Genomic DNA, 24,981 nt, shown 5'->3' with positions numbered 1-24,981 from the left:
CAGAGGGGAAACTGGATTCAATACCTGGCAGCCTTGGTACCAGCAGATGGCTCTTTTTGAGCTGAAACATCTTATGGCCCCATGCCATCAGATGGCATGACGTGGCGCTGGGAAAGGCACTTCACTGCCCAACGCCAACATTACTTCAACTAGACAACAGGTCTGCTACCAGATGCTGTCAATAAAGCCCTATCAGCAGAAGCTGATGAACAGGAAAGCCCAGCTAAACACTGATTCAGAAATATTTTTGCTAGTACATTCACAAGGTGAGGGTTTAAGCTGATGTAGACTAGTGTAACTCTAATACCTTCCCTAACATTATGGTGATTTATATCAGTTGAGGATGTGGCTCACACAGTTCATCCCTAACGTTCTTCGGAGTCTCACAGTTGGCACCAGTATGACCCAGAATGTGTGTTTTGATCCCACAAACTTGTTTATTATTCTTAATTCATTGTTCTGCTTTAAAGAATGATGCCCACCCAAAACAAAAGAAAGGATTAGTGATCTTAAGAGAACAAATGCATCTAGGAAAGAACAGAAGTTTTAGGCAATTTGTGCACAATACAGTGCACTCTCTAAACACCCCAAGTAAGGATGGAGTCATCAATTATTATAATCAGACACGCAAATTTCAATCATCTCCAACTGTGATTTATTTCAGCACAGTTTTGCAAAGGGCACTGTGGTCCTCAGGCAGAAGAGGACAGCAAAGTCGCCCTCCCAGCCCTTCCAGGCTGCGCGTTCTTGTTTCCCTTCACTGCTAGGGACGACACATGCTCAGCTGCTCTATGGCTTAGCATCTCCTATTTGTTGACAGGGATCTATTTGAAAGTCAACGTTCAGTTGGCTTAATTAGGCGGAAGCAGGGATTGTCGACAGGGGGGACTTGGAATGAAATCAGTTGTAAAACTCATATCCATTTCAGTATGGCCCGCCGCCACCCCTGCAAAGAGACAGTAAATGATTGAACCAGCAGACATCGCAGAGAGGGATGCACCTGCTGAAAACATCTGACGGGCTGAAGTGTGGCAATGGGGTAGAACAGAGAAAAGGGAGGCAAAGATCTTCCTTGCATGATCTGTACCAGTCATCAGGAACAAACCTGGGCATGCCGTGAATAACTTCTCTGCTCTCTGTCTCATTTCGCCCACCTGTATTATTGGTATGATACCACCTCCCTATTTCATCTCTCAGCCATCTATTTAGCAGGGGTTTCAGTGCTTAATTCAGCGTGCCTAAATAAAATATGCAAAAAAAATAAAATAAAATAAAATTCAAGAATCTGGAAAAAACGGAACTGAGAAATCAAAATGTAGGATTATTATCATGCAGTTGTTTTTCAGACACATCCACCAACAGTAAGGATAGAAATCCCTGCAATAATAATATTTCAGTTTCTCTACAAAGAAACTCCTGCATTAGTGCTTGGTCCTGGATGAGGACAGGGCTTTGAAAGCCAAGTTTCCACAATTAGGACTGCTTTTTACTCAAATTAGCAGCTATACAATTTCATCACAGGCTGCCATGGTGGAAAAAACTGTAGGCTTATGGACAAACATTTCCTTTTACCAGCAAGGACTTGGAGGTAAGAGAAATCACACGGAGCATCATGTGGGAAAGGCTATGAGCAAACTTTCTCTTTTTACTTTTCCAGTTTGGGAGCCAAACTCAACCCTGATGTAACTCCACTGGCTGAAAGGAGTTACACAGGGGATGACTCCTGGGTTAAAGATTTTGGTCTGCAGACTCTTGCACACAAATCCTGCAAACAGCCATGGATGTCAAACCTAATTATGGAATTGTATTTACAGGCTTATGAAAAGCTAAGCCAGATCCTTACACCTTATGTAGCCACTGACAGCAAGACAAAATGAGCATAAAATGGTTCAGAACACTGTTAATTAGGAATGATAGCATATCTGACACCTTATACACCGGTACACGTGATTCCCCAAAGTGCAGGGTAATGGAAAATCTAGACTTTGCCGTTTTCTAATAAACCAAGTACTGGGGAAATTCCAGCTTCTGAAGTTCAGAGCACAGGAGGAATTAATTCCTACAGCATGATATTCCAGGGAGGTGGATTCAAAACATAACGATTACTAGTGAAAAACAGGCAATTCTCATCAGGGCTGGCATCAGTTTAGTGGGCAACCCCAAACCAGTAAAAATCTGTCATTCCTTTCAGTAACCAATGCCTGTTTTTGGACTAAATTATACCTGCTTGCTTGGAATTCAGTATCAGTGCCCTCCCCCTTCAAGGCACTGAAACTTTCCAGCAAGATTTAAGCAAGCAATTATCAAGCCCAGCCATCTAGATCTGGGAAACATGCTGGCCAAAATATTTGCTTGCTAAGAATGAGATAGCATCAGATTCATGGAAATTAATACAGTCACCTCAATGAAAACTTGGAAGAGCAGATGCATTCAAAGTTTTCTGTCCAAGCAGAATCTGCTGCAGAGCCCTATTACAATAACTGTTTACATCCCGCCTACGCATATCAAACAGGAGGCGCATGAATGGATGCTTAGCGACAGCAGATGAACGCATCTAATAGATGCAGTCAGGAAATGAATAGAGTTTTCTTCTTCTCACTTGTTTTCACTTGTTTTGTTGGCTCTATTATTATTTCATTATCACATATTATTATATGCACATGCGACATTTTCATGCTTTTTGTGTATGTGGTAGAATGAGAAATGGCAACTATCCCAATCCCATAGGTAGCAACAACAAGAAGTGCTGAGGTTTGATGTATTTTATTACTAAAGATGTTTAGAAGTTCAAACAGCTGCTGGAGTTTAGGGTCAAACACATGCTGGCAATTTATATACAGGTAGATGACTCTCTGGAGCAATACAGCACCCATCAGCTGTATACATGAACTAGGTAAGGAGAGTCTGCCAGGAAGATTTTAATTCTGTGCACAGCCAAGGCATGAGGACACAGGATGGGCACCCCCAGACCCACAAGAACTGTGACTTAGCAGTATTCTCTGTCCCTAAAGCCACATAATTAATCACAGAATCATAGAAACACCTAGGTTGGAAAAGACCTTCAAGATCGCCACATCCAACCACAATACTCAGGGACATCACGTAATTTCTAGAACTGAGGCCTTAAGGGAAAAGCACCAAATACTGTGGCAATGTGACAGTTGCATCTAAGTAGGGAAGAGGCACGGAGCCCTTTACCCCCATGCTTCATCCCCCTGCAGCCACAGAGCTGTTGGGACCTCACCCACACGTACAGCCAGGCCAGGGTTACATTTTTTAACACAAGGCTAAGATTTTCCTTCCTGACTTTCATTAAGCGGAGGTCACTGCCTATGCACAGCTCTAGAGAACAAAAGGGACTTCAATTGCACGGAGTGCACCTCCAGCAGCCTTGTAGTTTGGATCAGGAGCGAGCTTTTGAAGTGAAACTCTTCATCTTCCCACCTGCAGCGCTCGGAGCAGTCCCGGAGCTCAGAAGCTGGACCTGGTTCTGTCGGAAGCCGGAGTGGAAGATGTGCCTCTGGACCACACCTGATGTGCTCCAACTGATGCCATCCCAGCCACAGGACCAGGCTCGAGCTAGGCTGAGGCAAACACTCCTGAAGCCCCTACTGGGTTGACGTCAGGTCTTCATTAACGACTGTTTTGCGCTAGAGATCTACTTATATTGGGCCACAATGCTTGCTAATGTAGCCAGAGCCATTCAGCCTTTTAAGGCCCTTTTACGCTGTCAAAACAGCATGGAAGGGGCCTCCGAGCATTCGAAACCAGGCCCAAGGCACTCAGCAGTTGAGTATCAGTCTTCTGTTTCTTACATGAATAGTCCCATTGAAGTGAATGAGTTTATTCATTCAAGTGAGGCAAGTAAAATTTGGGCCATGGTGTGCACTTTGTGTAAAAATATCTGCAAAGATTTACAGTATTCCCACACACAGATAAGATTATACTTGGCCAATTTTACCTCCTACTTGTCTTGCACAGTGACCCAATTTTGGGAATTGATACAGGCACGTATCCATCCAGGCACGGCCGGACACACGGGTACTGGGAGTTCGGCACATGGGCTGCGTTAGTCACTCCAACACTACCATCACACGTGTTTTGATTAATACATCAGAAGTTTGGGCTTGTTTTAGACAGGGCAATTTATAGATTTCAGTGACATGTCAGAATGGTCACAGCAACATTTCGCTATCTGTTAGTACTCAGAATCCCATTTCAACAAGGAATTGGACACGAAGTATTTGAGGCTGTCTCTTTAAATCTCTTCAGTAAAACAGCACACAGATTTGAAAACCCAAAGGATATTTTTTCTAGAAAATCACTACTTAACATATAACTCTGTTATGAAATTTTAGATTTAGCAGGCTATCCACTGTATGTCATTTAAGAAGCAACTAACTAGGGGTTATTAAGAACATATTGATTGAGTTATAAGAAATATGTAATAAAGACATATTTGGTTACATAACAATTAACTCTGCATCAGTGTGTTTTAAGAGGCAGATGGTATTTATTTAACGCACAGTCAGTATCTTCTGAAATCTAAATTAAATTGGAGAAACTTAATTTACCTAAAAATGATTATGGGCCAAAAAATTCTGAATTAATCTTCAGAACTTCACATAAGTCCTTTTCACACATAAGGAATAAAAGGATTCAGATGCAAAACTACTCCCATAAAGTGCAGGCCGGACACCGAAATGGCCACGTTGTCCTAGCAGGGCTGGAAGGAGTTTCACCCATGCTTAGCATAGTGGCTTTCAAGGTGCTCTCACTGAACAAAGCAGCAGTGCTGAGACAGCTGTCTGGGTGCTAATATGCTTGTAAATTTGGCCTCCTGCAGCATGCACTGCTACAGTCCTGAAGGACACTCAAAGTTTGTTCTCTGTAAAATAACAGAGCAAGAAGTGGAGGGGAAAGGCAAACACGCAAGGTGAGTTAATGGCAATGTGAGACGGTTGATTATTTAGGAAGTTCTCTTCCCACAGCTCTGCGCTGGACACCCTTGTATTTTGAAGACTGCCCAGTTGCTCAGGTTATGCCTGAGGCAGGGTGGCTTTGGCTGTGAACTGTTGTGTGGTGTAACTCTTGCCCACAGCCACGCATTCATTTTAATTCCTCACTACTGGGGCTGTGAGCCATGAACATGTGCACATACACATGCTGTGACCTACACGCTCTGCTCACGGTGCAGCACAATGACACGTGTGGGATATTCAGGGCTTTAAGGGTTTGATCGTGCATTGCTCAATTCCCTTCTCAGACCTGCAGCTCAGGGAAGGAGGCAGCTTTTGTCCTCTCGTAGGTCCTGCCACCTCCTGCCCTTGGGAAACACCACTGCCCACGAGCTCTGTGCTGTCACGGCAGTAGAAACAAGATTCCCCTTGTCCTTGGAAAGGAAACGTGTGAAAGAAGGAGGGGGAACATGCAGACAGAGCTGAAGCCCACAGGTACTTGTGAGCAGCAATAACTGCAGGAATCGCAAGGCCAGAATTGCTGATTGAAAATTCCTCCCATAACATATGGAAAAAGATTTGCCCTTTACATGGCAAATCAATGGCTCTCAACAGAGTGCTACAGGCTGAGAAAGGCAGAGCAGAAAACAGATCAATACCCTCCTCAATATGAACCAATTTAAGAAAGAGCCTTAACCCAGGCTGAGTGTAGCACATGTAAAAGCTGCTCTCCAGGAGAGGGGCCCCAGGCTGCCCCCCTGCCTCCCCTTCCCCTTCAATGGAGTGCAGGAGTACAGAGCAGCGTGTGATCACCTTTCAAAGAAGTGTCCATCAATGGGTGGAAACCACTCCAGGGTGACAGAGGCGGAGGTCCGAGCCACAATCTGGGGGGCAATTGCAATAGGAGCCGGCTTCTTCGCAGGCTGCCAGCTCTGGTAGACGAGGTCCAAGTAGCAGTGCATCCTGGCCACTTGGTTGGGCGTGAAGGAGTCGGTGCAGTCATCATCTGGAATTAAAACAGAAACCGTATCAACCGTGTGGGAGTCATGGTGGGACCAAGAGAGAGAATTACAGCCTGGTGAATGGGAGCTTCTGGCAGAGGGCAGGATGGGGCCTCGCAGCTTTCAAAAGTTAATGGCCTGTGAACAGATTAGCACGGCCATCACCTGGGGAGGCAGGTGGAAGGAAAGAGAAATTAAAAAGGAAAAAATAAACCAATAAGCATTGCCTCCCTCTGGTTCGGGACACATGTGAAGCACCTAGAGATCATCCCAAGAGAGGACAGACACCTGGAGGGGACAAAACTCAAAGCCTCCGTGTAGCACCTTCTGGTCAGGGCTGGGGCTACCAGTGGGCCTCTGGATTTAGAAGGATTTCATGTCTAAGAAAACATCTCTGGGAGGATAAAAGGATAAAGGACAGCTAGTGCTAGGACAAACCAAATAAAACGGGGCTCATACAAACTGTGTGCAATGGACTCTTACAGTTTTCTTAATTGAAAGAATCCAGAATTTAAAAAAAAAATAAAAAAGTTAAATAACTCCTAAAAGTTCTCAAAGTTTCTAATGAACAAATAAAAATGCTTTCAAATATCAGTTTAAGAAAATACTTTATAAACACTGATTAGCAAGGGAAAATTTTGGTGCAGTTGAATAACTTCATCACCATTATGATTTTAATCAATTTCTGAAAACTGCAAAAACATTTTTGATATTTCACATTTATTCATTCAAAATGGAGAAATAAGTTGCTGCAGGATTTCCCATAAATATCCATTTCTCATTTCTTACTTCATCTGTTTTTCTCAAACATGGTTTGGCAACAAAAACACATCTAGTACTATCTGAACATCACACGATTTTACAACTGCAATGCCCTGGAGAAGTAGAAAATTACCAATTCTCCATTGTGCAAATCACAGAAGGAATAAATATGTTATGCAAAGTCACCCAGCAAAGCTATGCTGAAGAACTTGATGCTAGCGCTTTAACCATTTTTCTGGTACTCTTCCCATCAGATGAACAGCTCTTGAAAACACAGTGTTTCTCCACGTATGCCTGCAGAGTTCCCAGCCCAGTAAATCTCAGTCCCAGATGGGACCGCTGCACGCTGCCGTGACACAAACAACAATGACAGTTTTGCACAGGTCAAGTACTGCGCTCTTCTGGGAAGACGCAGGTCACCGAAGGCTGTTGGGAGAGCTGCCTGCCTGCATGTAAGTCGGCAGTTTGATGTAATACCACTGCTAGATGCTCTGATGTCTTCAAGTCTATGCCCTGTGAAACTCAAAAAATATGAATTTGTTCTAGAGAGAAGTGTGAATCTGCTGGCTAATTTAAAAGCTTACCACATCTTCCCTGAGCCACAAGTAAAAAGGAGTCAGCTTCGCTTGGGATCCTGCTCAAATGCCAGCCCCAAATGTAGTCCTGCTGCCACTGAAGGGGTAAGGACACCCCAGGTTACAGGTTCTCCTGTCTCTCACCTAATTCCACCCGGAGGTGAACCTCCCCTCATCACACACGCACAGCACCACCAGCACGAAAGTATTGACAAATCCCTGTGGTTTCGCAAAAAGCTGCTTTAATATAACATCTCTGGATTTCCTCAATAATCGTCGATGGCCTATCCCTAAGCATGCTGTAAAAGCCATAAATATTCTTCACGGAAGCCCAGAAGGAGACAAAGACCCTTAATAGCCATCATAAAGGAACAATAAAACATATATAGGACAAAGCAGTGAGACAATGGCACGGGAGAAAGACGACCTGCATTCTCAATCTGCTTAAACATCAGCACAGGCTGGGGGCAGGAAGAGGTGAGGGGGAGAGATGTTTCACTTACCACTCGATTTCAAGAAAGGTTCGAGATCCTCAAATGAAATTATAATTAGAGAAATTCAACACACTTTGCTGGGATGATTATTCCACCAGAATTCAGAAGCAGAATTCCTGCTGTTTTCATACAGAGTGGTCTAAAAGACTAGCCTACCTTTTATTTGGGAACACCACTGCTAGGTGGACTTGTAAAAATAATAAAAGCTTTTCTCACACTTCTTGATCTCCTAGATATTCTCACTTGCTATTTTGGGGAAAGAGAAGTTACCCTTTAAGCTGGTGCTTTGCTACCAAGTTGGGGGTGACTGGACAGATGGATGTTAGATAGGCAGGCACAATGGGATCAAGTTGTATACGAGCAGCAAAAGAGGAAGGCACGAAAGGCGATGTTTAGAGCTGCATGACCTCAACCTAGATGTTTCAAAGGTATTTCTACAGCGATTTGATATCCTGATATGATTTTTATTCCACTGGCAACAACAGAAAAGCAAACAGATTCATGCATGAGCTCTAGAGATACCTATCATGTCACTTCACTTAATTTTTCAAGAAAAAAAAAAGGTTTCTGCTCAGCACACCAGCACATACTTAGCTCCCAATGGCAGATATGCATCTCTGTGCATCAACTCTCGAGACACTTGGCAAGGCAAGTTCTCTTTGGAAGACGAGACCTCAGGGTTCTGAGACATGCACGCACCACCCCTTTTCACATACACACAGGCAGATTTGGTGGAGGGATACTGTAAATCCCAAGTGGCACCAACTTATTTGTGTGAAATGACCAGCAGACTGTTAGCAGGCATGAGACTTTCTGCCCTGCCACATGCACAGAAGTGCATAACACATTTAGAAGCTGACTCAGTGCTTGCATGCTTGCCCCTGAAAACACCTTCTAAATGAACAGAAAAATAAAACTAAGCATCACGTTTAGCTAGTGCCATGAAGGGCATCAAAGCATTTATGTTATAAATCATTTCAATTTGTGCCTCAGATGACATTAAACATTTTGCTTCCCTACAGTTTTATTACAGAATAAGCACCCTTGTGACCTTTTGAGTGGGCAATCTGTGTTTCTGCCTGTAGTATTAAGGTACCCTTCAGTGCCTATGATTGTATCGGTCCCCGTTAAAATGCTGTGGATGCTGTCAGCTCAGTGTCACAGACCTTCAGCACAGCTAGACCCCACGACCTGAGATAAACAACACAAGCCCAGGTATTCCCTGTTCCTTCTGAGAAATAACAGGGGATCCTTCAGCTCCCCCTGAACTTCCCAGGGAAGAGCAAGGAGCCCACCCTGCCCTTGTCTGATGGGCAGGGGGTCACAGGAGCTCATGCCCTCTTTGTCTTATGTTCTCATGGTAGATGTGATACAAACCAGCGTCCCCGAGCAACAGAGCTGTGCCAATAGAAGCCTGCAAAGTTGTAGCTACAAAATCAGGGGGTTGCTTAAAAAGTTTTTTCCCCATGAAGGGTTGGTTTTACCGCACTGGCAAAGAGCTGTTTGCACTTCTAGAACAAATCAGCACACCGTGCTGGTAGTCTTTGACCAGCAGGGCAATCCCGATCCAGGTGCTGTTCCAGTATTCACACCTGGATGAGGAAACTCAGGTGTGAGTGATGGCAGCTCAACTGCAGTGAATCTGAATCACACAACAAACATGGTATTTGAACAGACAGAATTCACAGAGCCATGAGCAGTGTCTCATTAGATGTCATTTCCACACTCTTGGTGGTATCAATATTCATCTGACATGTACTGTCTCCTGAGGAGAGGGTAAACAACCTCTGAATTTGAGTTGTGCAAAGATTTAGATCAGGCGTCAAGGTTCCAGGAAAATAGGGTGTCAAATTTGCTGTAAAGCCTTCAAGAGCTCTTTTTTATTGCTTGCCTCATTTCTGTCCTCCCCCAAGCCTTCTACCTGATAATCACATGAAACTATGTAAAGTTTGGGAAAACTCAGAGGAAAAAAAACACAACAGAACTGGAAGGATTTCCTGAGGCGATCAAATTTGGTCCCCATCAAGACCGGTCCTATACCAATGTACTTACATGTCAGCAAAAAGTCCTATACGAAATGCACTGCAGAAATCAGAGCAGATATTGCCGTTCTCAGTTCCCACCCAACCACAGACACCAGCAGCAAACTGAGGAAGCCCACGTACCTGCATAGCTCATGAAGTTACTGAAGGGCGTGTTTAGGAAGCTGTGAAAACCACACGTATCGTTGCCAGGTCCCGGATCCCCACACAGCTTGTGCTTAGGAGCGGGGTTGGTGTCACTGCAGAGGTCTCCGGTCTCAAAGGAGGGCTCCGTTTCCATGCATGGATCGCTGCAGGAGAGGATCTCTGAGATCCCCCGGAAGACATGGTAGAGCCCCAGGCTGTGCCCGATTTCATGGATCATCGTGTGAGTGTGGCCAGGAATCCCATAGAAGGAAGGATTCAGCACGATGCCACCTGCAAGGGGAAAAGAAAAGAGCTTCATTTGTCTTGTCTTCCTCAGAACAGCAAGAGGAAGATTCACCAGCAGTTCATGGGATCCTCTACAGGATGTCTTCACACAATCGAATGCATTGCCTGCTCAGAGAAACTGCACGGCAAGGTCTGATCTCATCCTCAGCCTGGGACCCCAAGGATGAGGAATGATAGGACAAAGTCCAACGTCCTAAACCAAAACCACTTGGTCTTTCCACTGGTTGTGCTCAATTTGGTTTGTAGCTTTTTAACTCAAAAATTCCTATGTACAATTATTTCATACTGTGCATTTTCAGATCGTTTAGTGTGCTTCAACAGAATGACTCCTCCCAGGCAGGTGTAAACAATGCGCTTGATACCGAGCGTCAAACAAAATGTACCTGGGGCACTCTCAGGACGTTATTCCACAGGGTAAATGTAAAATACAAAGGCACTAACTTCTGAAACACCCTAAAAAATTGCACTAAGTTGCACCAATACTTGCAACCTAATACCTGGACAAAGAAAATGGAAAACACCCAATGCTGGGAAGGGGGAGATATCTGTGGGGTGTGCTCTGATCCTGTAGACAGCTTTGAAGTATCTGTCAGAAATACGCTCTGCTCATACACTCAGGCAAGCCTAGTTTGATCTGAGCTGCACAGTCCGCTAATGAATATGCATAAGTCTAATGTGTCAAAAAAAAAGAAATCCTGGAATGTGATAATTCTGAAAAAAAAAAAAAAAAAAAAAAAGCATGGTTGTTAAATATGTGCAAAGAAAGCCAATGGTGATTTTTTTTTGTTGTGTGAATTATGGGATGTGTAGATAAGCAAATAGTAAATTTGTGAGGATTTATAGTATATTGAATTAATCATAAGCATTATATTTTTAGCTCTGTTAGATGTACCTTTGGATTTATTATATGCTTCCTATTTTCTTTATTTAGCTTATTGACCTCAACTTTTCCAAGCCTTTTATTTAAAACTGTTTGTATATATTACCTACCATGAGAACAGGAGACTGCTTTGTAAAACTAATAGCAGGAAAATAAATCTTGGGTATGGTACACTAATAATTTAGTGACAATGAGGAGAGAAAAGGCTTTGGCAGGAGGAACTTTATCAGTGACTAGAGCGCAGGGAAGATGAGATCACCAGCTTCTGATGCACCATAGACTCTTCATTCTCATCTGCCTGGAGTCTTTTGTTGCAATAACCATGGAATTACAGGAAAATAAAACTGAGAAGACTCAAGAAGCCACCTAATCCAGCTCTCAAAACAACACTGGACTAATCAGGTCTATGCCATCCCTCACATATATTGGCCTAATGTCTCTTTACAACCTCTGATGATACGACTGCCCCAGCAATCAACTTCAGCACTCATCCTTACGGCTGCGAGGACGTAACTCACATCTAATCTGAATTGATTTTTTTTGACAATTTAAGTTTATGACTTCGAGTCCTGCCTCACGCCCATACAAAGAGCAGACCATTCCCCTACCCTTTCACCAGCTTTTGTGAGATCGTCACCTTCCCCACTCCAGGCTCTTTTCCTTGAGGCCGAATAGCCCTAATCCAGTCAATCTTTCCTTGTAGCTCAATTCTTCTTCTAGACCTCCCTGTCTGTCCTCCTTTGCTTTTCCCAGTTGTCTCATGTTTTCCTTCAAGTACGGTGTCCAAACACGACCCAGTGCTCCAGCTTTAATATTATCAGTGCTGAAGGGAGAGGAAGGACCTCTTTGTATGCCTTGCAAGGACACAGGCACAGATAGCAAGAGAGAAAAGACCTCCCCTTTGCACCTGGGCACATGTGAACACTTGCACACAGTAGAGTCACAGGTGCATGCATAAATGTGTAGTTAGTTTAAAGAACTGAACAGCAAATTTAAATACAGACACAAAAGAGTGAACACCGTTACCCACACTGCAACATCATGCCTACTATGCCACGTTCAGAGCCTGCACATCCTTTTCACAACACTGAGCTGCCTCTCACACTAGTTCTCCACAAGCCTCATCAGCTGTATACAGCCCTCCAACTGTGCAGCTACTGAGCTCCCCATGTTCCTAGCATCCTTCTCTCCCCCTTTATCCGATACATACTCCGATTCCTCCAGAGCCTGGGCTCTACCTAGCTGGAGCCCCTCACACCCAGAGAGCATCTTGGTGCATTGTGCTGTGGGGGTCTCGCTCCCTAAGACCCTTCCAGAGTTTGTTTTCGAATGCTGGGAGTACTGGTGAAATTCCCCAGCAGGATGTGCCTTCATAATAAAGGCTGGCTAAACGGTTCTGGCATTGGACAGCCCTGAGGCAGCTGGAGAGGGAGATTTTATTTTTGCCTTTGTTGAAAATTTATATTTTTCACAGCTGTCAAGAATCTAAATCAATTGCAGTTTTACAGAAAAGATAAACTCCCTCACCCAGACAATCTCTATCCCAGCCTTTAGATCTGCACCACAGGACATATTTCATATTTTTTATTAAGTACATATTGGATTTATAGAAGAGAGTAAAAAAGATTAAAGATGAATTCTTACAGACCAAGCACAGGTCTGGGAGGGCTATTATGACAGGAAATTATGGCCATTATTTATTTATTTTTACATTTTTTTTTCCACTGCAAGTCAACTTCAAACTGTTGGCTAACGTCTTTTTTTTCTCTCTTTGGTCAATGAATTCTGTCAATACACTGTAGGAGCTGAATTTAAATTGTTTTGCTCAGGCATGATGTTGACAATTAGCTTAACGAAGTGACAGAAGAACTCATCAGGGCTTTGGGCAAGCCCCAGCCCTCTTGCAGAAGGTTCTTCTCGGTGCTCTGGAGTTCTCTCCTTGTTCCCTGCTTCCTCCCATGGCAATACCAAGGGAAGCTATGAAAATACTCATTTAGGGGTGAATCAGATCAATTCCTACCTTATTTCACTCTAGTAAGAGCATCGGGGATGGTGTTTGCCAACAGCAACCAGAGCTGCTATGGGGCTGGGGCAGGAGTAGAGGGTTGTGGTACTACAGAGAGAAATCACAGCAGCATGGGGGTTGGTTGGCACTGGGGTTAATATATTTCTTTGTTTTTGCCAAAAGACGTTGCCATGGAGAAAGCTCACCAGTGGGCATTCACAGCTCCTTCTGTTTCGGGTGCTCCCAGCAGGAGCCCGTGGAGATGGGGCTGGAGGCAAGGCAGAGTGGAAGTGGCTTCACTTCCAGCCCTGCTCAGCAGGAGATTTTGTCTGGATGTGTGTCAGTGCCGGCTCCTGGGAAGGGAAGTTTGCTCACGCTTCTTCCAGAGCAGCTGCAGAGCTGGATTTCATAATAAAATGCTGACTAACAGAAGTAGGGCAGCCAGCTTCAACTGCTTGGTCTGACCATGGAGCCTCTTGGCTACAGAGATAGGTGACTATAAAGAGGTGTTAACGTCGAGGTTTGGGGTAATGCATTTCTGAATACAGAAAAGTTGTAGTTCAGCCCTCATAGCTTCAGAATGTATGTTTAGTATGCTTTAGAATAATAAACACCATATTTGCTGTCCTCTTCTGGGCTTTACATTTGCCACATCTTTTTTTGTTTTGCTCAGTGTGGGCTTGGATAAGGAAAAAAGTGGCTCAGCCTTTCACAAAGACTGAACGTGGCTGAGGCTGGACTTCATCCCCAGCCTAGGAAGGTCTAGACAGGGCGGAGAATCATCTGGAAAACTTGCAAGAATCCTTGCTCTTGTAAAGATGACCAGATCAGGTTTGCAGCCTGAGGGAAGTTGGTGCAGTTAAGATAAGTATGCACAGACTCAGGCAGTGCCTTCTGAACCTTTTGAGGTTTGCATGACATTTTGCAAGGAAGACAGATCCAGAACCACTGGAGGTGTCAGGGCCATGGGTCATTTGGTAGGTTGCGTAGCTTTGTCTGGACCCCAGGGTTCCAACAGCCAGAGCCAGCAAACTACGTATGAAGCACGTAGGCCAAATCTGCAGGGTAGCAAGCTCTTCCCAGTTCTACTCAAACGCACGTTAGAAATACAATCTCTCAGCAGTTTGCTCTTTTGCACATTGGTGGAAAAAAATAGTAACAAATGTTAACTGTAATCTGCAAAGAAAATTAATTGGGCACTTACTAAGTGATGAACTAAGGATTATAACACAACAGGTTAAGGTTAAAAATTCACCTTTGTCTGCGTTCCCTCACCTATTCCCCCAAGTCTTCTTTGCAAAGTGCTCTCATGGAGTGAATGCCCTGTAAAGTAGCTTCACTTAAAAGGTGAAATACTTTCAGCTTGACATCATCTACAAATACCATAATATGCTTTGGGTTTATAACCTAATATTTTCCTGGTTGGGAGCCAGTATCTGGGAATCGTGAAATACTTTTTTTCCCCTGACTATATATTAGAGGAATGATAAGAAATCAGAACTGAGCTTAGTGCATATTTGTCTTTCCTTCTTAGCGCCTCAAAAGAATGCTTTACAAAGAAGAAACATCTTTATCACTCACCTAGATGCATCAAGGCTTCCTTGTCCCAGGGCCAAGTTGCCACTCCAGCCAGCTCTTCCTCGGAGGAGTTGGCAAAGAAGATGTTGAGGTGTGTGGATCCATCCAGCTTGAGTATGTTCTTCAGTTCATTGACGTCTAAGTATGCTCTGTAAAAAAAAAAAAAAAAAAAAAATTTTTTTTTTTTTTTCTAAAGGTGGCACAAAAAGCAACAAAGTATTGAAGAAGTGCCGCAATCCAGGCAAAGATCTTATAATATCCTGCGTATCAGTCACCCAAAATTTTTAATAACCCACTCCCAAACTTCAATTACTTTGCATTCACATGGTGAATCTCATCTTAGGATTTCCAGCCATTGCTTAACCACAGCCACAAAATCCAAGGGAAATACATAAAGCTGTCCATATTCCTAAGGTAAGTATAGGAACCTATTTACCATGAGTGAAATTAGCCATGTATTATGGTCAGTAAATCTTTTTATATCAGCAGTTACCTTGCGCATTTTCTCTAAGCCATTCCGTGTTTTTACCTATAATTCTCCTCCACAATAACTTCAGGTCTTCAGCCTGGCACCAGCTCGTGACACTACTCCTTTGGCACCAGCAGCATTATTTGTGCCGAGATGCACCAGGTCTGACCCTGACACAGGATGCTTCTTAGGGAATTGCTATTTTAATTAGTTTGCTATTTCCAGCAAACAAAGTTGTAACAAGGAGAAGGGAATAAGCACCACAAGGTTAGATCTGCTGTATTTGAGTCTTGCAAACTGATAACGTAAACCAACCAAGCCTTAAAACGGGCAAAAATATTATGGGCAGGCAACATGCTTCCATCCCAAATTCCCAATTACACAGTGTTAAAAATGTGGAAAAATACAGATAAAAATTAGTCTCATTAGAAATCCCTTAACGCAGAACAACTGGGAGATTCCTGTGTTCAGAGACAAGCTGGTTCCATCATCAGCTTCTGGACTCAGAGCAGGAGGAGAGCTGACCAACAGAGGGGGAGTCTCCTTCTTCTGCTGCCCCCCACAGAGAGCCCTGGGAGAAATGCTCTGAATTGTAGCACTGCTTGAGGATCACCCTCTCTTCCTAACAGTGCGGCTCCCTTCTGCCTTGGGAGACAGACCTAGCGTGCCTTGCAAGACATTTCCCATGGATTAGCTGGTCCCCTACCATGACGTTCCCAAGGCTCCTTAGGCGCCCTAAGATAAGCACAGTTTCTTAGCTTCTGGGACATCTGGAGGTTACAGAGCAATCTGCTTGTGGGCAAGCAAAGCCAGTCCCTTACACCTGACAGCCGCTAGAACTATTTTGGACACTCCGTGAAGGAAGTAGACTTTGTCAATGCCTGCCTACAGGAAGAACGACTCGCCGAAGCGCATGCTGCAGTGCCACGCTGGCTTCAGAGGCACGGCGAGACACAGCAGAGCTGCAGAAAGCCAAAGCCAAAAAGTAAACCTCTAAATTGTGTCTCCAGCTTGCATTGCCTCTTAATACTAGGTGCTGTACTGAGACCAATGAGTTGTGCTGTCTTCACTTGGCAGGTGGAAATAGTGGAAAGAAAGATCACACTGTGTCATGCATGGTTGACCAGCTTGTTACGGAAGGACACTGTTATGGTTTTGAGCAGTTCACTCCTTCTTCCCTAAGTCCCCCTTTCCATCTGTGAATGGGCGTAGATTCACGGAGCTTGCACAAACCAAATGCACTCGCCTCCAGTAAGGTTCCTTGCATACTTTGCAAGGCTTTCGTTCCCAGAAGGGTGAAAAAAAAAAAACAGGGGAGTTGGATCGGCACCAAGATCTTTCTGTCCTTCCCTGGAGGACTCCCCAATGGAAAACACATTCATATTTCCACAATAGCTTCCCCTGCCACTTGCTGAAGTCATTGCCTCCAAAATAGTTCATGGCTGGGTGTCCCCAGGCCCTCGCTGACTCATGGAGGAAGACGTACTCTTTGGGGACACCGATGGAAGGGTATGTTTCCATTCCATACAGTGTTTATCTTCCAATCAATGCGGATGACATCCTGAAGGACAGGTCAGCACTGTGACCCTTTACAGATTTCTCATCTCTCCACTGTTCCCAACACATCTTCCGAAAATACACAGATCTTTCCCTCCAGCTTGTTCTGCAAGTATCTGTACGCTGATCTGTGGCCGTGCTTAATCTCTTTCCAGGATCTTCTTTGTGCCTTTGAAAACATCTTTTCCAAACATGGGCTCGTAGTTAAGTGTGTCCATGAGCAATAGTTTGAAATTACATGAGAGCTAACGAGCATTTCCAAATGAAAGTGTAAACTTATCGGGGGGAAATGTGACGGAAGATGTGTGCACGTGCAGGGACAATGTGCGTGTTTGCACACGTCAGCATCAGGAAGAGAGAGCAGAAGTGTAAGAGAACGTGAGAGCAATGTGATACTTTGTGCAAGAGAGAAAAGCACAGAAGCAGAAGCATTGAGTGCCCCTGAGTAGAAAAATGTTTGTGTTTTGTATCACTGTGGGAAGGAAGGGCTCGCTGTATGTATTTGAGGCTGCAGTTGTTGACTCTGGATACAGATGCTTTATTGCCTGTGCAAATCCCTGTAGCAGTAACTACAACCAAACTCCCCTCCTGAGATTATCAGTTTTATCCTCGCTCTTCTCTTATGGTTTCAAATTATTTAAACTGCTATTTCTTTATTCTCAGCTGTCATTTTGCTTATTTTTAAACAATCCAACCTCCACTTAAATCCTCGATGCACGGCCACAATCACTCTCTCCGTCAGCTACATGCAGGCCGTGTGCTTCAGCATCTCGGGCTGCTCTGTGTACGGGTTATTGCTGCAGACAGCATTTAACTAATTGGCCGGTGATGTCAGTGCATCACCCAGGCTGGATTCGTGTCTTATGTAAAGCCACTGTAATAAGTCACTTGGACTTAGCTTTACGGTATTTCTCTGACCACTACTCCTCTGCTAGACAGCGAAAGTCTGCGAAGGAGCAGAATAAGTTCAAATGGTGTAAGAGCAGAACGCTAAGAGGGTTTTTGCAAGGGCTCTGCACAGGAGTAGGTGTAAACAGGCCATGCCTGGGAGAAAGTAAATGCAACCCCCTTTGTAACAGCACACTGCAACCCCCAACACATAAACATGCTAAAGCATTTAGCTCAGGCAAATCCCTTGTAAGCGTGTGAACATGTGCGTGCATGAACGGAGGTGTGAGTGTAAGCAAGGGTTTGGGCTGTGCACACATGCGAGCCAGCCAAGAATATGTATGCAAAGGAACGTGTGTGTGTAAGAGATAAAAACATGAGCTGGAATTCCATCCTCTCCTTCCTCCCCATGTTTCTAATAACCTCCCATCCCTATCCATCATCACCACATTCCTACACTCAAGGAGGCATAAATTAACTACTTTTGCAGTTCATGTCCAACTACGTAGCCGCAGGCAGCAGACCCAACAGTTACCAGGTCAAAATAGTTTTCGGTTATTGCGTTGGACTGGGCTGACTCCCCCCTGCTGCTGCGGCTGCTTTGTTATCAGCCCAGGCTATCTGACCCAACGCAATCTGCGAGCATTGCTTACACTTCTCAAGGTTATGTGGGTCCCCTGATAGAGGACATAATGTCTGTCACATGGGCTGGTGCCAAAGAGAGCCAAAGAGCCCAGCCTTTCCAGCACTGCCAAACTCACATTTCAAAGACATGAGTGCAGTCTTGGAAAGGGATCAAAGCCTTTCCAACTGTCATTAGAATATTTCCTTTATGCATCTCTCCGTGAGTGCCAGCAACATATTTCATAAAATTCATTGGCTCGAGATGGTACCTCCAATATAAACCTGAATGGGGAACTGTCAGGGCAAGTCTATGTGGAAAACAAAACACAACCCAAAGCACAACAAAACACGTGTAATTCCTGTAATGGAAAAAACATACGATGCTGTGAGCGTGCCTAACTCAAGAAAGCCTAATGAGCCTATTAGTGCATCATAAAAGGTCTCCTTTGCTGGAATCTGGTTTAGACATAGAAATTCTATGGTCTGTTTAAGGCCATTTGGGATATCATATCAGGCAACATGTACATTCCCACCCAGATCTTTTCCCTGACCTATTTGTCCATTGCAAAGCTCGGGTTTGTTTTTTTCCTGCGCTCTGAAAGCTGTGCTGTACAGCAGCTCGCTCTTACCCAGGAAGCCCCAGCCCTCAGTCAGTAACAGGCATCCCACCCAGCGCTCCAGCTCCAGCCTAATGGAGCCTGTAGCTCACCCCGCAGTGCCTTGCCACCGCCCCATCCGTCACATGCTAGCCATTATCCCCGTGCCTGTCTCATCTGTCAAGCCCATTTCCTGGCCACTCGGGCTGGGGCTTCTACACGGCGAGGCATGTCCCCAGGTGGCGAGGCAAAGTCCCCAGCCAGCAGGCTCGTCCCCCGTGCCCACAGCCCCATCCGGCCAGGGGGAGCACCACGAGGAGCTCCCTTCTGCTGGCCCTCAGCTCCGCAGCCAAACCCCAGCCTCAGACCTCAGCCCTTAGCTACATGCATGTCTGACAGCGGCTTTTAAGCTCGGTCGGTATCAGGTATCAGGTCCAATCGTATTAAATCTGGCCCTGGTCACTGGCGTGGAGCAGTTCTGTACGTGGCGGGGAGCTCTCCCTCCTCCCCCAGGTTCAGCGCCGCAGAGCAGCTTGCCCTGACGCAGCCACGGTGCAGCCTCTGCTCTCGTGGCTGGTTTTGCGTGGAAGCCCTTATTGTTAGGAAATGTTTCCTCCTGTTTGCTCTGAGTTATTCTCTATTTGACTTTGTTTTGTTTCTTTCCTTCAAAGACAAGTGTCATTTTACAGCAAGAAAACAAAAGTACGTAGGGCATTACTTGCAAGACCCCACACAAACAAGGAGGAACTTCATTAACTGCTCACCATGGAGTAAACTTTTTTTTTCCTTAATTTTTGTTGAGTTTGTTAGGAATAAAAGGCATTGCATTTCACTATCTGAAACAAAACAACAACAAAGCAAACCAGCACCTCCTTGGGAAGCCAGCCTCAAACAGCCTCCCTTTCTGCCTCCTGACATACAGCGTCCTGTCCCTTACCTAGGGGGTTCAGCACGTGGCAGGGCACAGCAAATCTCCTCACGAGGACCCTGTACATCACTCTCCTTCCCAAGACCTCGTGTTCCTGTTTTCATTTGGTGCTCTCAGAGAACTGGCAGCCCTTAAAGCATGGCATGCAATTTAGCAGGCACGGAGAAAGCTTTTCTGGGCAGTGCTGACGGCACTCGCGGGCTGCCTGTGGCAAACCTAGGGGTGGTTCCCGGCGTGGTGTGCCCGATGCTTTTTGGCTGTGTCCCCTCGGTCCTTCCCGCTCTGATCTCGGCCCCAGGACAGATGCTAACTCACTGATCAGGGCAGCAAAAACCACAGCAGTTGGTATGTCAGGGGGCAGTCATCGAGCCATGTGGTCAAGCAACACGGGGGACCCAAGGTTTCAGGGTGCAGTGTCCACCTAGAGATTATTCAGTATCTGCAGTGAACAGCAAGGACAGTTCTGAGATAAATGATGTGCTTCCTGAAGATAATGGCAAGAGCCATGGCTTAACAGCACTGAAAGCTGACCTTGAAATGGGGCCATTTGGCAGACACACGCAATTACAATTTAGCTTTTCCCCCTGTGATTTCTGAGTCTCGGGTGGTCAGACACGGGGCTCGTCCTTTGGAGATGCAGCGTTGGTGCCAGCGTACGAGCTGCCTTTTGCCTTCTGTCACGAAGTCACCGAAAAACAAGTCTGGAAGGGATGTCCAGAGCCCACCACTGCTCGCCCAGCATCCCACATCAGGAACATCTCCACCCAGTATGTCGTTAGCTAGCTCAGCCCTAGGACCGCACGTGACAAGGACTCTGCAACTGCCCCAGCACCCAGCACCTCACCCAGCACCCAGGTCTCAATACCTCTACTGTCAGGAAGTTTTTCTCAAGGTCTACCTGAATCTTTTTTGCTGCTACAGAATCAATGACTAACTGTGCCATTCCCCACTGACACGGAGATTCGACGATTCCCTTCTGCTTTACCAAATCACTAAACTACTTATTTCAAAGCTCATTACATCTCTTGCAAATCATCTCGGTTTTAGGCTACAACCACCTTATTTCTTCAGTCTGCCCCCACTGGGCATATTTTTAAGACCTCTGGTCATTTCTGATTTTCCCAGCTGCACTCTCCATATCCTTCTTAAAGGCTGCTCATCAAAGGTAGACAGTCCTCGAGCTGAGAGCTTATTAGTGCCCCGCAACTGCTATGTTCCTCCTGGCTATCAGCTCCATCCTGATATATAATACACAGTAGAGCTTTCCGACCTGCAAGTGTTCCTCCTGCTTGTTTGTTTGTTTTTGTCTAAAGGGCTACAGCTTTATCAAAAACCTGAATAAAAATGGACAACCCACAAACCCTCCTTAGCAGTGGACTTCCAAAATTTTTGTCTGACCTCATATTAAAGATCTGCCTGTGTTGGCAAATTTAATTTTACTCCTCATTTCAGACGGATTGACATAAATCATATGAAGCAGGAAGTGTGCCTGATCTACATTTAGTTTAGTGTTAATTTAAGACACTGGTGTAAGTGTAGTAAAAGTCATGATAATTTATTGATAAAGGTATAAATCTTTCAGTGATTGGGAAAGAGCCTGAAATAGAGTGGAGCCAGAATATTACAAGCGAAAGGTTTTCGGTCCCCGCTTAGATCCAGATCGCTGCCTGTATTCACACTGACATCCAAGTGTCTAGCTGTAATCCTGACCGCATCCAAACCAGGCAGTCAGTAGGTCATGTCCAAAAGCATAAATCGCAGGCACTGTCAGCACATGTAGGCTTGGCAGCTTGTAAAGAATTTGGGTTTATCTGCTGCAGCAAAATGTCCTCTAGAGCCCCCAAATCTGATCTCTGTTACAAAGAGAAAGAAAAAGGATGTTTGTGGAAAAGAAAAATAATGATAAGGGTCCAAGAAAGGTCTTGGCATAATTGCTGAAATACAGACCCAGCTTCTCAGGTAAATTTGGTAGCCAGTGCTGAACCCTGTATCACTGCAGTGATGCTGTTAACAAGCTCCATGAGCTGGCTAGGGCTGGACCAGGGGTTTGGACACCAGTGGCAGGTCCTACAGGGAGAGCCATCCCTGAGTAAGACATATCACAAAATAAAAGCCCACATGGTTACAAAAGTCTGGTGTTTGTTGATCGTACGGTGTCCTCTTTTCCAAACTGAATTAATTCCATCATTATGCTGGTGACTCAGGCTTTACTCACCCCATGAAAAAAAAAAAAAAAAAAAAAACAGGAAAAATATAGAAAAAGATTTTTACTGTCTAAAATATGGGACTCATTTGGGTCTGGGTTTTCTTTATCCTGGAACAGAGACTGAGAGCAGCTCCTTGGTCTAAAGTAGCAATTTTTTACAATTGTGAAGTCATCAGTTTAATTTTATTTGCCTTGAAATGCTGGCTTTCCAACAGCACTTCTAGACAATCCTAGAAATAAGCAGATTTCTACTGCATGCTAAATCCATAGGACTGCAAGGAAAACAAACGAACAACAAAGGCATACATAAAGGAAATGATTTGCTACCACCTTCTAAAAATAATATTATCATCCATACAACCCCAATGCTGCACCCCTGCCCAGTCCTCGCAGACTTTCTGACCAAAGACTGCTGCTAATAAATGATAGAGCTGCATTTCTCCCAGCTGCCTATAGATAACTCCTGGATGTTGTAAATGCAGCATCTACTTCATGGCCTGAAGCACAGCAACAGGTTGGAACAAACCTGCCGGCTGGACTGCTCTGAGCCTTGCTCTGGGTCCTCTTTCGTTTCGGTTCAAGTGCGCTCGCACTTTGAGCCAACTCCTGCTCTCACTGGGCTGCGCACAAAGTATCAGCACCGACTGCGATGTATTTGCTCCAGTAAATCTAGAATTAGTCAGAGCAAAATTTGATTCTCAAAGTGCAGCTTCAGGTTCAAATCCAAAATCTCAAAGGAAACCTCAGTTGAAACAACCAATTTTTGCCCAATTTCTGGCCAACGCAACTTGCTTTTTTAAGGAGGGAGGCGGGTTTCCTCAGATCTCCACACGGATTCTCTCAAAGGTTTGTAAATCCTTGCCAAATCCTTCACAAACCTGGGCTCAGATTCAGAAATACAGTGAAAACAGATTTTTTTTCCCGGCACTTTTGCTGCTGGTTCTGGCCAGGATAAGAAAGAGTAGAGGCTCAGGGAAAAAGAATGGGGAAAAAGATGATGCAAAAAAATTTCAAATGTCAAACATGTTGTCTGGGCTCCGGGCAAAACTTTGGGGTGGCTGTCAGGGCACTCAGCCCCCCTCTCCCTTTTATCCTCCCTGGCTCCACTGCCCGCTGCTTGTACCAGAGCCCCCCACCCTTATGTAACCTTTATGTAGTGTTACACAGCGTTGCAGCGCTACAGACCATAAATATGTGATCCCTGAGCCTTCTTCCTTCGCAAGGTTTACATCCAAGAACAGAGGAACGTTTGAGTTCACTCGTGCAGCAAGAACCAAAACCCCCTGTTTCCTCGCACAACTATAAAAAATAATTAAGCTAACCAGCTCCCCAGACCTAGGAAAAGATATGCTGGCCAGCCAACTTGCAGGAGGAGAAAAAAGAAAACAAAGGGAAAGCCTTGGCATAGAGAATTGCGATCTTACTGTACAATTAACTTCTGAGACAGTGAGTAGGATTAAAGCATGGAACATTTCAAGAAACATAGCTTTAAAATAGCAAAGCGTTATGAAGCATATATGCACATTTCGCAGACCTTTGAAATCAGCAACACTGGCAGGTTTATTTGTTTTGATTGTCTCTTTTTGTTTCTTTTACTACTTTGGGATTTTTCTCTCTCTCCTTTTCAAGCCTAAAGCCAAATGACCCATGAGAAATGTACTGTAATTTGTCTCTTATCCATCCCTCATCTCCATCTGATATTCCCTCTGCCCTGGTTACCCTGATGTTTTTCCAGACTCTACAGGCTGAACCATTGTAACAAGGAGAAAAGTCAAACGATAAAGAAAGAAGTGGCGTAAGGATATTTTCAGGAACCAGTTGTTAAAACAGATTTCCTTTGCCGCTTTTCCGAAAGCCCTTTTGGCTGCAGCGAGCCTCATTCATGTATACTCGAGACGTTAAATCAGTATAGGGAGGTACACGCACTTTGGGCTATTTTAACCATCAGTTACACCGCTTGGCACTTCCACAGTGCTTCCCCTCTGGGCCTCAAAACGCTTCCTAAACATGAAGAGAGAAATTCCACTCTGGTCAAAGCCCTGACACAAGCCCTCTGCACCGCTCCAAATCCCGTCCAAGGGCTTAAGTGGTGCTAAAGTGGGACAAGAACCCTTGCGCTGGGCCTCCCCTCAAGAAATGTCACCAGGGCTGAAGAAGCCATGAAACAGGCAAGCAGAAGAATTTCCCTTGTCATGCAAACACGAAGACGGAGGTACAGAAATGCAATAATTTGCTCAAAGGAAAGTAACCGTTCAGCGTGGCAGCTGGGATTAGAGACTCCATCTCGAGTCTACAGTCTTTGATACCGCGGATCATCTTTCCTTTATGGAAGTGGTGGTTTGTGTTACTGAGCCTTCAGGTTTTCTGCTGGTGGCCACTAATCATATTTTACAATCCTTCCCTCTTATTTTACAATCTTTTACTGATATTTTACAATCTCCAAGAAGTCCTAAAGGTCTGGTGCTCAGCAGACGGAAAGTCGGAGCTCCCTACGATAAGCCGGTCCTTCCTGAATCCCTTGGCTTTGCTGTTTCGAAGACGATGTAGCACGTTCAGTTCATAAACAGATTTTCTCGTGGAACCAGGGCTCTGCTTTCAATGAGTGAGCAGCCACCGTTTTAATAATATTTGGCATTTACATACCACCTCTCATCCCACAGAGCTTCCAAGAACAACCAACAGATACGTGCATAGCACACTGCACAATAGTTCAAGTAAAGGACATTTTGGTTTCCGTCACCAGAACAAACCTGATTTTTTATGAAAAGCACCAGAGACCAGGAATGCAGCCTGTCATCACTCTCTTGAATCAGGTCAGGAGTTAGGTAGAGGCTCTGTTAATCAGACTGGAAGCCAGAGATCAAGAGGAAACTTGAAGCTTTGACACAGAATTTCCTTTAATTATAGGAGCAGATCATAGCAACTTCCCTACATTAGAGATGTCTAAGGATTTCCACTGTTAATATTCAGCTCCAGCCTTGTCTCT

The 24,981-nt window shown here is 44.8% G+C and overlaps 1 protein-coding gene across 3 annotated transcripts in view; it reads right to left on the bottom strand.

Moving 5' to 3' along the window:
- The window catches only part of PAPPA (pappalysin 1), a 363,136-nt gene that overhangs the window by 116,087 nt on the left and 222,068 nt on the right, over positions 1-24,981 (bottom strand). For all 3 annotated transcript variants that reach the window (XM_035342002.1, XM_035342003.1, XM_035342001.1), the window contains 3 exons: positions 14,731-14,876; positions 9,956-10,249; positions 5,772-5,964 (listed from right to left, as the gene is read on the bottom strand). In XM_035342002.1, coding sequence (XP_035197893.1) covers positions 5,772-5,964; positions 9,956-10,249; positions 14,731-14,876 — 633 coding nt within the window. The remainder of the gene's footprint in view (positions 1-5,771; positions 5,965-9,955; positions 10,250-14,730; positions 14,877-24,981) is intronic.

This window comes from Oxyura jamaicensis, chromosome 17, assembly GCF_011077185.1.
Source record: "Oxyura jamaicensis isolate SHBP4307 breed ruddy duck chromosome 17, BPBGC_Ojam_1.0, whole genome shotgun sequence".
NCBI lineage: Eukaryota > Metazoa > Chordata > Aves > Anseriformes > Anatidae > Oxyura > Oxyura jamaicensis.
Note: the sequence above shows the minus strand (reverse complement) of the source record. Positions and strands in the feature narration are given on the sequence as shown.